Source organism: Anoplolepis gracilipes, chromosome 4, assembly GCF_047496725.1.
Source record: "Anoplolepis gracilipes chromosome 4, ASM4749672v1, whole genome shotgun sequence".
Lineage (NCBI taxonomy): Eukaryota > Metazoa > Arthropoda > Insecta > Hymenoptera > Formicidae > Anoplolepis > Anoplolepis gracilipes.
The window spans coordinates 9,687,240-9,702,356 of record NC_132973.1 but is presented as its reverse complement, the minus strand read 5'-3'; the positions used below and the strand labels follow the sequence as shown (position 1 = coordinate 9,702,356).

Below are 15,117 nucleotides of genomic sequence, written 5' to 3'. Positions count from 1 at the left end.
CCATTAAAAAGAAAAAACATTAAGAAAAGTAAAACAACATTTACATTTGAAAAAAAAATTAAATTATTAAAGATCCATTGCCGATTCACTTTTTTTTCTTTTTAACAACATAATTGCGCGTACGTTGAGTATGGCCAGAAAAAAATGTAATATATATATAAAATAATTAGAAGAAATTTTTGCATTATTTTTTAGAAAAAGTTAAATGTGAAGAAATAAATTTACTATATATAATTACCATATAAATTTATAAAATTATATATGTATAGTTATATATAAAATATATATAATCTAATCTAATTTTATTTTTTCTAAAAAAAATAATGCGAAAATAATTTTTCTAATAATTTTTCCATTATTTTTTTATTTTTCTTCATAAATTGATAGAAAAAGATGAGGTAAAGAGAACATGTATATATGAACATATATATATATATATATATATATATATATATATATATATATATATATATATATATATATATTTCTAATATATTTCACATATATATAATGGATTTTTTTTCCTCGAGTGTTTATATCAGTTGTAAACCGGTCATTTATATAAATTAAAAGCTTTTATAAGAACATAATTTTTAGATAGTAATTTTCGTTATATTATAAAGAGAAAAAAAATAAAAAGTTAGAGTTTTTAAAATTCAATTTTTTTTAAGTTTTTCTTTATATTAATACCTTTTTTGTTTATTTTTCCGATATTTCAATTAAAATTTTTGTAATTTGAAATCAGAATTAAAATTCTAAAAATTCTTAGAATTTTTTAGTTTAATTTTAATTTTAATTTTAATTTAGAAAAACATATGCGTTTTATTGTATTATTATATAATACAATTTATGTTAGACTTTAAAAATTACAAAATATATATTTCACAGACTACTATCTCAATTCTTTTATATATCTAGTTATACTCTTTTCCATTTGCGTTCGATCGTCAGTGTTTCATCAAAACAGCAAAAAAAATTATTTAAAAACAAAAATGCTGTTAAAAGGAGTCTTGAAGTATATATATATATTAATCTAGAATCTTTAAAAAATACATTGACTAATTGGATATTGCAAAATATGTAAAAGAAAGATGTCCTCGTTATGTAATATGCACATGTGAACTATTTAAGAATCATCTCCAAATACTAAAAATATTATGACTCTATATACGGATATAAAAATGTTCCTTTTATTCGTGAATAAAAATGAATGATCACTTTCGCTGTTACACTGCATGTTGCAGTTATCTTTATTTTTGCATGATAACACACACAGGAATTTATGTATGTACATACACATCGAGTATCAGACGCAATCAGATGCAATGTGATTTTTCCAGATTAAATCAGCTGTTTTGCGACGTTGCCGGTTCCCATGTATCACTAATAAGTTCTGCTGCAATAGTTATGTGCATGATAACAAACACATGTTTTAAATATATATAATTATATTATTAAAAATAAGCACTCCATATAACCACAAAGTGGCTCGTGAAAAAGCTGTTGTATTTGAATGTAGTAAGAATTTTTACTATCTAAATCATATTTTACATACATATATAATATGCATATTTCTTTATGTAAAAATAAAATTATTTGTACAATTATCTATTTTTTTATTATAATAGAGTACATATAGTGATGACTAACAATAAAAGAAAAATACATTATAGTTTTATTAAAAAATTAGTTTTATGATAGTTGTAAATTATGTGTTAGAAAAATTAGAGAAAGAAAAACATTTTTAAGAGATTTTGAAAGAAGCTTCTGTAGATGAAGTAAATTATAATTGATAATTATAAATGACAATATATACATGTTTCAGTGGTGATTGTATATTCAAAGAATATTATACAATGGTTCGACAAATTTTTATTGGTCCTATGATCCATACAGATGAAAATGAAGAATTGATTATTAAAGAGAGCAGTGCTATATTTATTGAGGATGGCAAGGTATTATTTAACATATATTTTATATATTTCATATACTACATTTTATTAATAATTCATCTAATATAGATAAAGTAACAATAATAGTATCTTTATTAATATCTGTATTACATAATATCCAGATTATTGATGTTATGGAAAATCCAAAAACGGATCAACAGAAGATAGATGATTTTCATGCAGACAAAATTAATAATTTGTCTTTTGGACAATTTATGATTCCTGGATTTATCGATTGCCATACTCATGCAGTGCAATTTCCAAATCTTGGATTGGGTTATGACAAATATCTTTTGGATTGGTTGGAGACCTATACTTATCCATTGGAAAAGAAATATATTGACATAAAATTTGCAAAACAAGTGTTTGAAGCAGTTGTGGTATGTACAAGAAATCTGTCAAAGAATAATATTATTATCTAAAAATAATACTTATATATAAAAATATAAAATAATACAATATATATAAAATTGTGTTTGTTTGACATGAAATATTCTTATAATTTTTCAATATTATTTTAATCCTTATTGCAGAAACGAACTATCGAATCGGGCACAACTACAGCATGTTACTTTGCATCTTTGTATACAGAGGCGTCTGGAATTCTTGTGGAGCAAGCTGCAGAGCTGGGTCAACGGGCTTTCATCGGAAAAATAAACATGAACGCTCCACGAAACGATGGATATTACGAAAGCACAGAAAATTCAATTAAGGATACTATGGCCTTTATAGAATCTATCGAACGAACAGGAGTAAATGCAAACTTATATTTTATTTCTTGCACATTATAATAAGTTTTTTAATTATATATAGATAAATTTACATTATAACTTTACGTAAACAAAAAATATATTATTCAAAACTTCTTGTAGAATCCACTTGTGAAACCGATTATTACACCAAGATTTGCATTGAGCTGCAACATGGAATTAATGCAAGAGTTAGCGAAGATTGCTAAAGAAAAAAATTTACATATACAGGTATAAGATTACACTTTTGCATAATATCACGCACTAATGTTAATTCAATGTGTTTTCATTTTCTGTAGAGTCACATCTCTGAGAACGAAGACGAGATAAAAACAGTAAAACAAGTATTTAAAGAACAACTGTCATACACAGCTGTTTATGAAGCTGCTGGTCTTCTCACCAGCAAGGTAAGATTTAACTTCGTTTTGTCAATCCATTGTATGAATAGATTGATAAAATCAATGTTATGTATATCATTGGTAATATTCCAATGAAATATGTATAATACATATTTGATCTTTTTACAGACAATTTTAGCACACGGAGTGCATCTTGAGGATAGCGAGCTCGCCTTGCTTGAAAAACGAGGAACAGCTATAATTCACTGTCCATCTTCAAACACATATCTGCAAAGTGGTCTTTGTGATGTGCGAAGACTAAAGGCTAATAATATCAAAGTTGGCCTTGGAACAGGTACCACAAGAGCATTTTACAATAAATTTCTATTAATAATATGATATATTTTGATATAAAATTCAACGTAATAACTAATTGACAAATGTTCATTATTACGTTAATAATAAATGTACTTCTCTCAGATGTTTCAGGTGGAGCAAGTTACAGTATGTTGGACGAAATGAGGTCGGTTTTACATGTATCAAATTGTCTATCTCTAACGAAACGTGATTATGTACCATTTAATTACAAAGAAGCCTTCCATATGGCAACATTAGGAGGTGCTAAAGGTAAAGTTCAATATTACATATTAGAAAGAATCTAATAGTGGAAAATATGTCTTTTTATAATTATAATATCATAATTTGCAATCTATAATAATTATATGCGTATATTGATACATTGATTGTGTTTAGCACTTTCGATTGAGGACAAAGTCGGTAATCTGGTACCAGGCAAAGAATTCGATACTCTCATCATAGATTTGAATACAAAAAGCAGCTTATTAGATAATTTCAAAGACTATACACTCGAGGAAAAACTCCAAAGATTTATATACTCCGGTGATGATCGTAATATAGTATCAGTTTATGTAAAGGGTAGAAAAGTTAAATGAGAAAGTCTAATTTTTATATCACGGATGAATTGTTAAATAATATTTCGTAATGGAAATAAGCTGTTGAATTAATTATTGAATAAAACTATTGTTTCTATTTTTGTATATTATATACGATATACTATATTATATACTATATTTTGCATATTATATACTATATAAATAAATTTATAAGTACTATTTTGTAATATAGAATAAAATTATATTTTAAATAAATATATTAACTTCTCTTTTTCTCTTAATAATTTTCCTTTAATATATATCTTAGTGATCCTTAATTATTTTAATTAGTAGTATAATTAATTTTCAGTTTGTATTTTTTGTTCACACAATTATCTTAAAAATTCTTAATATTGTTTTAAAAATGTATTTTATATTAACAGTAAAAGAGAGATACGCGCCTTTTTTTTAAAACAGCGGATGTGACGTTACATACAAGAAGCGCCATCGTGGTTGAAATCTTCGTCCTCTTTTTCCGTGATTTCACGTGTAAGAAAGAAGTCATAAGAAGTAACGTAAGTACATATTTTATAAATTAATCTCAGGTATGTTACAATAACAAAATAATCTTTGCATACTTTTTGCCCAGCATTCTTATTATATATAAAATTCTATCACGTTTCAAAATGTCTTGTCAAATTCCACGTGTTAGCGCTTTATGATTAAAAATTAAGAATATGTAATAAATATCAAGACGTATAAATATCAATTGTATTCTCGTTCGTCTTTGTTATAATGCGATTTTTATTTTCTTTATACTGTTAACAATCGTAAAATTTATTTTATTGCAAAAGTGTGATAATTGTAGACATATATATATATATATATATATATATATATATATATATATATATATATATATATATATATATATATCTCTTTCTCTGGCATGACGATTATATCAATAATACTTTCAAAGAATCTAAATTTTTGCGAATAAATATTATTTGTGATTATTTTGAAACATTTTCTTATATTACAACTATTATAGAATGGCGGACGCTGCTCCAGCCGCACGTGGAGGTTTTCGAGGAGGTTTCGGTTCTCGTGGAGCGGGAGGTGATCGAGGAGGCCTTAGAGGCCGCGGTCGTGGTAGAGGCAGAGGACGTGGCCGTGGACGTGGAAAGGAAGATAGCAAGGAATGGGTCCCTGTTACGAAGCTTGGTCGTCTGGTCAGAGATGGCAAAATTATGTCACTCGAGCATATCTATCTGTTTTCCTTACCCATCAAGGAGTACGAAATCATTGACAAGTTTCTCGGTCCAGATTTAAAGGATGAAGTTCTGAAAATCATGCCTGTACAGAAGCAGACTCGAGCCGGTCAACGTACACGTTTTAAGGTAAAGCTAAAGTATCTATTTTTAAATATATTGTAAGCGATCAAAAATACAAGAAAATACAAAATTTTATGAAGATTCCAACAAGGATACTAAAAATGTAAACATTTTATAGGCTTTTGTCGCCATCGGAGACAGCAATGGACACATCGGATTGGGAGTAAAGTGTTCCAAGGAAGTAGCCACTGCCATTCGCGGTGCTATCATTCTGGCTAAGCTCTCCGTCGTCCCAGTTCGACGAGGTTATTGGGGTAACAAGATCGGCAAGCCGCACACCGTGCCGTGCAAGGTAACTGGCAAGTGCGGTTCCGTACAGGTGCGTCTGATACCAGCACCCAGAGGTACCGGAATCGTGTCCGCCCCGGTTCCCAAAAAGCTGCTTCAAATGGCAGGTATCGAGGACTGCTACACTTCAGCCAGAGGATCCACCTGCACACTTGGCAATTTCGCCAAGGCTACTTATGCCGCAATCGCCAAAACATACGCTTATCTGACGCCCGATCTGTGGAAGGAACAGGCTCTAGCTAAGGCACCATATCAGGAATTTGCTGATTTTCTGTCAAAGACTCATAAAGGTGGCGTGAGAGCTGCTGAAGTTGTCTAAATAAACATCCAATCTCATGGAATGTCTTTGAAAAGAAACGAATTTTATTTCCCTCTCCAATCCTTTGATTCTTTGTAACTTTTTGTATGTACTTTGTATGTAATTTTTATTACTTTATCAATTTATTTAATTAAGATATTTAAGTCTATATATATATATATCCTAGAATCCAACATTTAAAGAAAAGATCAAGATTATATCTATCTTAGTAATAAATGCAACTTTAGTAGTATATTTTTATTTAATTATAAAACTTATCTGCATAAATGTAACATTATGAATTTAAAGAGAAATAACGATGTTACGTTGTATCTGTAGGAACATCACTTGAGGATTTGAATTTTTTATATTCTTTGTCAAATATTTCAATAGTATGATCGCATATTTTCTCAAGATCCTGGAAGCCTCGTTTCAATACTTCAATCGCACTTTCACCAGTTGTTTGAATGTTAAAATGTATCTTGTTTTCTGCTGGATGGGGCACAGTGTAAGCGCATATTTTTATGCCAGGACTGAAAAAAAAAAATAAATCCCAGATTAAAAAAGTATTCATTAATACACTTAATATGCTAATGGTTCATAAAATTTAAATGATACATACTATTGATTAATCACGTGCGATAGTGCATTTCCTAGAGTATGACCCTCGTCAACGAGAACGAAAGTTGCGTATGTGTCTCCTTGATTTCCCGGTATCTGTATTTGCAATTAATAATCAAATAATTTCCACTTTTTATAACTTTTTAAAAATTGATCAACATATATACTTAATTATTATTCTAAATTAATATTAATTTAGAAATTTGTGAGAATTTTTAAATTACCTTTGAGAGACGCTTTTCCATTGTATAAATTTTCGTTTGATTTATACAAACACTTCTAATATTTCACGTACTAATCCTAATGTCTGGCAACTAAATGAGAATCTTGCAACAATTTTGAAATGTTGTTTCTTACTACATAATTTTATCATTGATATCGGCACTACGGTAAAGTATCGGCGGTAATTTTACATAACCTCTAAACTGAATATAGATGATCTGACGTCACGTCCATGTGACAATTATGCGAGAGGCAGACTAGGTTAGGTAAGTGTTTCACGAAAAGTGTCGGGAATTTCACCTTAATTCTGAAGAGAAAAAAACATTGCATAAATAAATTATGTTCCACGTAACATAAATGCGAATTCTTCAAAAGTATTTTTTTTTAATCATATATATATATATATAGTGATCATATAATATATAGGTTTTTATCCGATGATGGACTGACGTTTGTCGTTGCGATGAGTCTGAGACAATTCTTCGACGTCATCGTTCGTCGAAACCTGCGAGCCCAAAGCATCTTCGGGAGATTCTATGTCACAGAGTCGACGATGCTTAAAAATGCCATCGACATAACTACTGCCGAGGAGAAGCCAGTGTACGCCGAGATGGACGATCCGGAGTTCCAAAGGGAGCTCGCCAGGAAGCGGAACAAGTCCCGACTGAATCCACAAGACAGGAACGTACTCATGGGCGTGCGTCCTTATAATAAACCTATGTCATGGCATCACGATAGAGTGAAATTCAAGAGACGTATGTTGGGTAGATATGGACTGAAAGCCATTGACGTACCAGCAGGATTTGCTTGGCCTACAGAGAGTGAAGTTGAAGATGCTAAAGAGTACGAGAGAGTCGCTTTCCCATTATCTCTTCAGGAAAGATGGAAGGAACTGGAGGAGAAAAAACAGAAAAAAGCTGAGCAGATTGAAGCAAGGTATGTTTTATTTTATTTTAAGACTTGTATTACTTATTAATTTAGATAAAAGCTTACTGATAATTTTAAAACAATATAATAATTACGATGCATTTGTAGGGAAAAACAATTACTTGAGAAAATGATGAAGATGGGTGAATGGCAAGCCGAGTTGGAAGCTAAAATCGCTAAGAAGAAAGCTGAACTAGAGGCTGCGAGATTGCGAAAGGAACGTCTGGTTGAGGAAATCAGGAGACACTTTGGCTTCAAGATTTCGCCTCACGATGAAAGATTCAAAGAGATGCTAGCGAAGAAAGAAAAGGAGGAGAAAAAGAAAAAGAAAGAAGCTAAGAAGCAGGCCAGACTGGAGAAGTTCGCTGATATGATTCAAGTCAAAAGCGAGACTAAAGAGCAAGAAACCGATTCGACAAAACCTGTAGAATAATATTTTCATTTATTAGAAATAAAATATTAATAATAAGTGAAATTTTAATTGTAGCTTAGAGATTTATAATTCTTAATTCCTCTCAATTATTTTCAAGTTGAATGTTTATATTAAACCAATATAAAGCCTGTAACTCTTTTCTTTATATTTTATTCAGCGTTTTCATATCACGAGATATCCCGAGATTGATTATGATCAAAGCATATATCCAAATACTATTTTTGCTTTACATTGTTACGACAGCTTTGTAATAGAAACTAACAGATATTTCACATTTACATTTGCGAAAATGATAAATGTCAGGGACAATATACACATGTAATAGTAAATATTGTACTTTCTTTACTAATACAAAAACGTTACACATTGTTTCACAAAAGACTAGAAGAAATTAATGCATAGTTGATAAGTGACGCTCCTCTTAAGACACTTAGCCAGGCACACGTTGGACGATATGTGTAATTGCTTCGTTCATTTCAGATCTCGTGTTAAGGTCCTTCGGCGATTGTTGTAAACATCACAATCATTATAAATCATCAAACTATGTGACATCAAATTTGAGAGACATGACTTCCTTAAACTTACATTGTAGTTGACACAATTATTTCATTCTCTAAACTTATCAATTAACTAGTTCAGTTAAGCTGATTTCTAGCTATTCTAACAGTCGCATTGTGAATAAAATGATCGAACATCTCCGAAAATCGTTATTGTAAAAATTTTGCGGTAGCATAATTCGAATAAGATCAGCTTCTCGTCGTTGCGCATTCGTCATCCTGATTGTTATTGACGGGCGATCTTCTCTGTGAGTTTTCCTTCTCCGAAACGTTGCCCTCGGTTTCAACAGCAGCGCAGACGATGGCTCGATCATCATTATTGTCGCAACCCCGCGTGTTCTGTATTTGAAATTCGTCGATCACGATAAAATGTACTTTATTGCTCTCCGCGTGTCAGGCCGATTGTAGCTGCGATGGCGATGTCAATTCGTAAAACTGGAAGCTGAGCTCCTCGCCGAAGAGATTCTCCGTTCCTATGATTTCGGGATCGATCACGTTCAATCCAAAAACGTTCGGATTCAGATCCGTGACCAGATATCCTTCGCTCACGAGTCCGCATTCCTCGGCGACGACCTCCTTAGACACCGGGTTCAGGAAATCTGCAAAAAGTTGTTTCGTCAATTTCGTTTCATAAATATGAATTAATCTCTTTCAATAATTCCCTGAGATATACATATAACGTTACGATTCCCTCACCGCTCTCCTTGAAGGGACATTGAAACTCCGTTTGTTGGACGGTCTGCTGATTCTGCTGATTCGCCTCATGATCGTTGTTGGTCACCATCATGGGAACTAGGTATTGCACCTCCACCTCGCGTTTTATACCGTTGAGTATTTGCTCTGCGGAGTGCTCGAGCGTCACAGGATTCAGTATATTGTCAGCATCCTCGTCAGGATTCGGCTGCGCGATACTCGCTGTTGCAGCTTCCACCTCATCCATGATGTCGCTGCAATGTTAAAGTGAACATTTATTCGTGGAATATATTATTAAAAAAAAATGATCTTGCAACTTGAACAAAAATTTTCTAGGTGTAAAAAATTAACTGAAACAGATAAATGATTAGCAAATACTGTGATACTCCATATATTTTGAACTTAATCAATTTAAATTACAGAGACAGAATTTATATCCGTACTATTAGTGTAATTTAGACAGATAATTTTTCTGTGATGCCTATCTTTAAGGCCTATTGTCAAGGACAATTATATTTGTGATTAATATTTGACAATGAGATCTAAATTTTCTGTACGTGACAAACAATATTCTAACAGGTACAAAAAATAACGATAAATTTTAATTAAGACATCTAGAAATCTATTTTTATTACATTAGCAAAATATTTTTTTGAGTATATCGTATAAAAAATAATACCACTCAAAAAAATATTTTGCTAATGTAGATAGATTTCTAGATGTCTCAATTACAATTTATCACTACTTTTTGTATCTGTTAGAATATTGTTTGTCACGTATAGAATTTATAGCAGCAATATTCTAACAATACCTCTAGAACCTTACACCTAAAAATTTTTGTTCAAGTTGCAAGGTCATTTTTTTGAGTATAAGAAATTAGAAATTTACCTAATGATTTTGTTACTCCGGGATTCATCGCAATCGTTCTGTGCAACTTGTTGCGTCGGTGCAGTGGTTGTTAATCCATTAACAGCGAGAGGACGAGGTCTACAATCGCTACGATTCGCGATCGCCCAAAGATGACCGGCCCCATGAGGCGCCTTTGAACCTTTTCGAAAATGCGGATTTATCGAGAGATTGTGCCGGACAGAGTTTTTCCAGCGATCATCGTTGCTCTTGTAATAAGGGAAATGCTCTCTGCACATAACAAAAATATACTTTAATACATTACAAGTTTTATATTTAAAAAAAAAATTACAGTAGATATTAGATACAATTTCTGTATATTTTTTCTCATTCGAAACAATTTCGAATAATTATATGATAGCAAAAGTTCTCTTTTACATGCGTAGGTGGATTAACGGGGAAGGCGATTAGAAATATAACGCGCATAAAAACGCACGATGGCAATTTGCGTCCCCATGAAACTAATTTCCTTCACCTGCTCGCAGCGATGTCACGGTGCGTTACGCACCCCCTACGCGATTAATTCCACGGGTTTTGGTGAAAGACTAAGAAGGAGGTTGAGCAGAGGGTGCATTGCATTCGAAATGCTAAATGGTGTGTTTACTCGCTTCGCTGATCACGACGATCATGGCAAATGGTGACACTGATAATTTAACGAATCTGTTTCAAAACTTTTTACATAATCATATATACTTCGAATTTGTGTACAATAGAAACAATAGAAGGAAAAATACTTTAAGCATCGTCCGATATCTCCGGAAAAGATTTTTTTTTATAAGAAAGGCATTCTTGATTTATAAAATGTCAGTTCTAATCTGTCATCGTACATATATCATGATTGAAATCTTGGATACATATAACGCAAACGAGAAAGTAAAATTTATAAAATCTGGTTTTAATGTTAATTATATTTATAAGTGTGTCCTTTTTTGGTGCAAAGTTGTTATATATTTTTTATAATTCTTGGAGCGCCTATGCTATACGGACGATCTATATATGCTTTTTCCAAGGAGCTCAAGCGGCGATCGAACAGGTGAAGGCACAGGAGCAGTAAATTGCGCGCATTCGTGTTGAGGGTTGCAGCAAAGGATAGCCGAAGGGTGAGGAGTTGGTGCCAGGTGGTGCCAAGCATTGGGGGCAGTGGTACCAACGGGTACCATCCAGAAGCAACCCACCCCCGACCACAGTGGGCCATGCTCGTGTAAATTCGTAGAAAGCTTTCTGCGCGGCCGCAACAAATAAGGAAGACATTCCGTGTATATTCTGAATGTAACTTGTAAATATTTTCCTCTTACAATTTCTCAAATTTTCCCAAATTTTTTTAATTAATGGATTATTCCACATTATGTTAATTTATGGTTTATTTCATCGTGAATTATTCTTCGATCTAATAATTAGAAATTTAAAAAGAAAATATATAAAAAATATTATATAAATATATAAATATGTAAAAATATTATATACTATATAAAAAATATTGAAATAACTGAAAATGAAAAAAAGAAAAATATATTTGGAATTATTTAATATATTTAATTAGATAGCTAATTGAAAGACCGTGATTATATGAAAGAAAATATGCGTAAACTATATAATATTGCAGCGCGCCGGCTAGGAACAATAATTTCGGCAACTCTTCGCAAGAAAAGCACGAATAAAAAAATAATAAATAAATTTTTATTGGTGACACTTACGAGATCCATTGGTAGATCGCAGAAACTGTGAGCTCGCCTCTCTCCTGCAAAGCATGCTCTATCAATTCCGTGTAGGTGAAGGGAGGCTTTTTCGGTCCGTTGGATCGCGAAAAATTCCGGTTGTCGAATCCGTTGGCGGGATAAATTGTCTGATTCGAGTCTTGTCGATACATCGATGAATTATTTTCATGTCCTCTCCTGACGTCGTTGGCGTAATTGGAGTTGTGCGACCGTCCGTTCGATTTGTTCTTGTTGCCTGAAAATGCGCAATTAGCCTCAAGATTGTAAAGTCTCCATGGACATTTAATTAATTAAAATAAAATTAAAGATTCAATTTTTAACACTATTCGTTATTTTATTCGAAAAAGAGATAGCTGCAAACGAAAAATAGTTATCTCGTTTTACATGATTTATTTTTATATGACAAATTTCATTTTTAAAATTATATAAGGCTAAAATTTTAATTTTGACGCTAAAATATTATTCATCTGTTTAATTTTAATTTTCAAGAAAGCATTAATGTAAAATATTTGATCCTTTTCACTTTTTTTACCACAATGATTATCCTTTGTCAAAGCGGGCACAGTAGATCTGTCGTCTGCGGCTTCGATGAACGAGTCCAGTTTGAAATCTAGCAGCCACGATAGATTTCCGTTTTCCTGATCTTCGAACTGTTGTTGTTGCTGATTAATATTCATCGTTCCTTTATTTTGCTGAAGGTTTGAATTGGCGAGCGATACCACGGGTGCGGCGCCCGGTTCCCAATAATTCATCGACATTGTCGGCTGATAATTAGTCTCCTCGACGGGGGGGTAGGTTTCTGTCGAGTGACGTTCGGAAGTGGTTGACGACGACGACGATGACAACGATAACGAAGAGGACGAAGTCACGAGGACGTCCAGATTTTGCTGCTGTTCCAGTTCCGACATAGTAGTCCAGGTGCAGTTGGTGCCATCCACCAGTAAGACCTCGAGATGTGCCACTTGCGACTCCTCGACGATCTCCTGAGCGGACATCGGTGAGAAAAGGGCTGCCGAGTGATCGGTGATCATTTCGTTCGACGTAGCCGCTAACTCCTCCGAAGTCTCGAGTTCCTGCAGATAACGCTTGCGATTCGACTGGCGGATCTCCTCGCAGAAACTGTCGATGTCCAAATCATCGAAGATCTTTCGTTTAGGACTATCGATGTCCAGATCGTCGAAGACCTTCCGTTTGGAGGATGCGCGACTTTCGGTGACTTCACCGGCCGTCCCTGACGACGGTCCGATCATCCTGTCGCTGATTTTAAATCGTTGATGAACACAGATATGGCGAGGTGACAAGTCACCTTTCGAAAAATGGGCGAATCAAAAGAGAACGTGTAATAAAAATTCATATTCTGTGAAATTAATAAACTTCGGAAGTGAATTTTTCAAAAAAAGAATTTAGCGAAAAAATTCAGTTTTAAAGACTCATTTATTTCTTTTAATCTAAAAATAATTATTTTTTGCAGACTGAGATAAAGATAGGATGCATACTTCGCGTGTACACAAAAGCTATTATTTTTTATTTGGGAAATAATTCTTTTCCTTTATTTGCATGCAACATCAGCTGAACCGAAAATATGTAAATATATGTATAAATATATGTCACGTATATTTTAAAATTTAATTTCTCATACAAAACGACGCTCGCTTGGTTGGTTATGCAAGACTCATTATAATATATGTCAGTTAAACAATACGGATTCACGGATTTTGCAAAAATATTCCCCTACCTTGCTCCTCCTCGCCGTCCTTTTCTTCTTCTTCTTCTTCTTCTTCTCTCGCGATATGATTCAAAATACACGCGAATTCGTTTTCCTATTTGACCAGATTAACAATCGGAACGATCATCCTGAGACAAGACTCTGCGAGAGTAATAATTTCAATCGGCTATCTTTTACGCGAGTAACCGCTCACGTGTTGTCTCTCCTTCGAGGATCAACGGCGACCTGCCATCGCGAATTCACGTGGGCTTCCCCTGTCGATCGACGTTATCGTGCAGCGGCCGACACGGGACGCACTTCGGAAGTGAACCGTCGGATTTTCCTCGTCACGAACCGAGCCGCTGATCGGACCGCGTCTACGTGATCCCGGCGGGGTGTGCGCGTCTCGTTTATTTCGTACGTCGTCTGTCCCGCGTCGCGCGCTCCGCGCATGCGCACGGCTTGTCGGCGCACCCGTGACATCCGGGGCGACGGCGCGAATAAAGTGCTTCGCATTCAAACGTGTAAGGTAAGGTACTTGTCATTTCGTAATTTTTTAGACTACGAGGAGCAAAATGTAAAAATCACATATATCCTGTGAAACTATATCTTTTATTAATTAATCTCTTTCGGATTAAAATAGGGCAAAAAGTTTTAAAAAATGCAGAATTATTAAAAAAAAAAAAAAATAAATAAAAGTTTATTTCTCCAAAAACATGTAAAATGAAATGAATAGTTTGTGAAGAAATATTCCTCGATTTTGAAAATTCATGAATGTTGAGATGAGAATTATTCGTTTATTATTTAATTATTATTTCATTTATCATTCAATTATTATTATTCATTTTCAGAAAAGTCTCCTATCTTTCGCAACACTAGCAAGGTCAAGGTAGGTAGCTTTTATCGCGGCTTTATTGCATGAATTGTCATATATATACATACGTACGTCCGAGAGAGAGAGAGAGAGAGAGAGAGAGAGATTGATTGAGTGTGAGAGAGAGAGAGAGAGAGAGAGAGAGAGAGAACGAGAGTGCTGAACAATTTTTCGCGCGGAGTGTATTGTCAGGGGCGTAACGTTGATTCACGGAGCCCCGTTTCTAAAATATTATCATATGAGTTTCTTTGAATCGAGTAACAAGAAAGGAAATAAGAAAGGGCGAGATAAAAGTAAAATGGAAAAAAAAAAAGATATTGAATTGAGATATTTTTGTCGAGATTAAACATTCGAAGATATTTCATGATTTCTAAAATTATTTCATTTTATCGAAATAAAATGAAAAAAAAAAAACAAAAAATATTTATATAGAAAAGACGGTATCTGAAGAAATATAGATAAATATATCTATCTCTCCCCTCCCGTAACTTTATCAAATCTGGAGTCTGAACTGTTCTGGACACTTCCATCAGTTTCCGGTTTTGTCACAGC

General features: G+C 33.2%; 5 protein-coding genes across 8 annotated transcripts; 3 read left to right on the top strand and 2 right to left on the bottom strand.

Annotated features, from left to right (window-relative positions):
* Positions 1-1,077: 1,077 nt before the first annotated feature.
* Positions 1,078-4,085, top strand: Dhpd (guanine deaminase). 2 transcript variants are annotated; one of them, XM_072890139.1, is made up of 10 exons: positions 1,079-1,284; positions 1,341-1,518; positions 1,826-1,955; positions 2,075-2,332; positions 2,486-2,704; positions 2,825-2,932; positions 3,001-3,108; positions 3,229-3,394; positions 3,520-3,666; positions 3,793-4,084. In XM_072890139.1, exons 2-10 carry the CDS (start codon positions 1,514-1,516, stop codon positions 3,990-3,992), a joined length of 1,341 nt encoding a protein of 446 aa, XP_072746240.1. In that variant the 5' UTR covers positions 1,079-1,284; positions 1,341-1,513; the 3' UTR covers positions 3,993-4,084. The 2 variants fall into 2 exon arrangements, with proteins under 2 accessions (XP_072746241.1, XP_072746240.1); XM_072890140.1 differs by having other exon boundaries at positions 1,078-1,515; positions 3,793-4,085.
* Positions 4,086-4,434: 349 nt separating this feature from the next.
* Positions 4,435-5,971, top strand: Rps2 (ribosomal protein S2). Its single transcript, XM_072890141.1, has 3 exons — positions 4,435-4,507; positions 4,984-5,332; positions 5,445-5,971. The coding sequence occupies exons 2-3, from the start codon at positions 4,985-4,987 to the stop codon at positions 5,931-5,933; spliced, it is 837 nt and encodes a 278-aa protein (XP_072746242.1). The 5' UTR covers positions 4,435-4,507; position 4,984; the 3' UTR covers positions 5,934-5,971.
* A 184-nt stretch (positions 5,972-6,155) lies between these two features.
* L(2)37cg (RNA polymerases I and III subunit AC2 l(2)37Cg) lies at positions 6,156-6,898 on the bottom strand. The gene is made up of 3 exons (XM_072890144.1): positions 6,758-6,898; positions 6,535-6,629; positions 6,156-6,445 (listed from the first exon to the last, which is right to left on the bottom strand). Exons 1-3 carry the CDS (start codon positions 6,776-6,778, stop codon positions 6,235-6,237), a joined length of 327 nt encoding a protein of 108 aa, XP_072746245.1. The 5' UTR covers positions 6,779-6,898; the 3' UTR covers positions 6,156-6,234.
* Positions 6,899-6,911: 13 nt separating this feature from the next.
* On the top strand, positions 6,912-8,163 carry Crif (growth arrest and DNA damage-inducible proteins-interacting protein CRIF). Of its 2 annotated transcripts, XM_072890143.1 has the most exons (3): positions 6,912-7,021; positions 7,182-7,691; positions 7,791-8,163. In XM_072890143.1, the coding sequence occupies exons 2-3, from the start codon at positions 7,219-7,221 to the stop codon at positions 8,113-8,115; spliced, it is 798 nt and encodes a 265-aa protein (XP_072746244.1). In that variant the 5' UTR covers positions 6,912-7,021; positions 7,182-7,218; the 3' UTR covers positions 8,116-8,163. The 2 variants fall into 2 exon arrangements, with proteins under 2 accessions (XP_072746244.1, XP_072746243.1); XM_072890142.1 differs by lacking the exon at positions 6,912-7,021 and having other exon boundaries at positions 7,028-7,691.
* A 413-nt stretch (positions 8,164-8,576) lies between these two features.
* LOC140664721 (uncharacterized) lies at positions 8,577-14,321 on the bottom strand. 2 transcript variants are annotated; one of them, XM_072890138.1, is made up of 6 exons: positions 13,722-14,321; positions 12,519-13,292; positions 11,966-12,221; positions 10,254-10,502; positions 9,369-9,619; positions 8,577-9,271 (listed from the first exon to the last, which is right to left on the bottom strand). In XM_072890138.1, the coding sequence occupies exons 2-6, from the start codon at positions 13,234-13,236 to the stop codon at positions 9,066-9,068; spliced, it is 1,680 nt and encodes a 559-aa protein (XP_072746239.1). In that variant the 5' UTR covers positions 13,237-13,292; positions 13,722-14,321; the 3' UTR covers positions 8,577-9,065. The 2 variants fall into 2 exon arrangements, with proteins under 2 accessions (XP_072746239.1, XP_072746238.1); XM_072890137.1 differs by having other exon boundaries at positions 12,519-13,243.
* Between the last annotated feature and the right edge of the window lie 796 nt (positions 14,322-15,117).

What these genes read in the sequence shown, in the direction of transcription:
- Dhpd (XM_072890139.1), top strand. An exon ending in CAAAGTTGGCCTTGGAACAG is followed by an intron (nt 3,395 to 3,519) that starts GTACCACAAGAG and finishes TACTTCTCTCAG; the next exon opens with ATGTTTCAGGTGGAGCAAGT. An exon ending in AACATTAGGAGGTGCTAAAG is followed by an intron (nt 3,667 to 3,792) that starts GTAAAGTTCAAT and finishes GATTGTGTTTAG; the next exon opens with CACTTTCGATTGAGGACAAA.
- Rps2 (XM_072890141.1), top strand. Translation starts at nt 4,985, where the DNA reads ATGGCGGACGCTGCTCCAGCCGCACGTGGAGGTTTTCGAGGAGGTTTC. An exon ending in GTCAACGTACACGTTTTAAG is followed by an intron (nt 5,333 to 5,444) that starts GTAAAGCTAAAG and finishes AACATTTTATAG; the next exon opens with GCTTTTGTCGCCATCGGAGA.
- Crif (XM_072890143.1), top strand. Translation starts at nt 7,219, where the DNA reads ATGAGTCTGAGACAATTCTTCGACGTCATCGTTCGTCGAAACCTGCGA. An exon ending in GCTGAGCAGATTGAAGCAAG is followed by an intron (nt 7,692 to 7,790) that starts GTATGTTTTATT and finishes ATGCATTTGTAG; the next exon opens with GGAAAAACAATTACTTGAGA.
- LOC140664721 (XM_072890138.1), bottom strand. Translation starts at nt 13,236, where the DNA reads ATGATCGGACCGTCGTCAGGGACGGCCGGTGAAGTCACCGAAAGTCGC. An exon ending in GCGATCTACCAATGGATCTC is followed by an intron (nt 10,503 to 11,965) that starts GTAAGTGTCACC and finishes TGTTATGTGCAG; the next exon opens with AGAGCATTTCCCTTATTACA. An exon ending in ATGTCCCTTCAAGGAGAGCG is followed by an intron (nt 9,272 to 9,368) that starts GTGAGGGAATCG and finishes AACTTTTTGCAG; the next exon opens with ATTTCCTGAACCCGGTGTCT.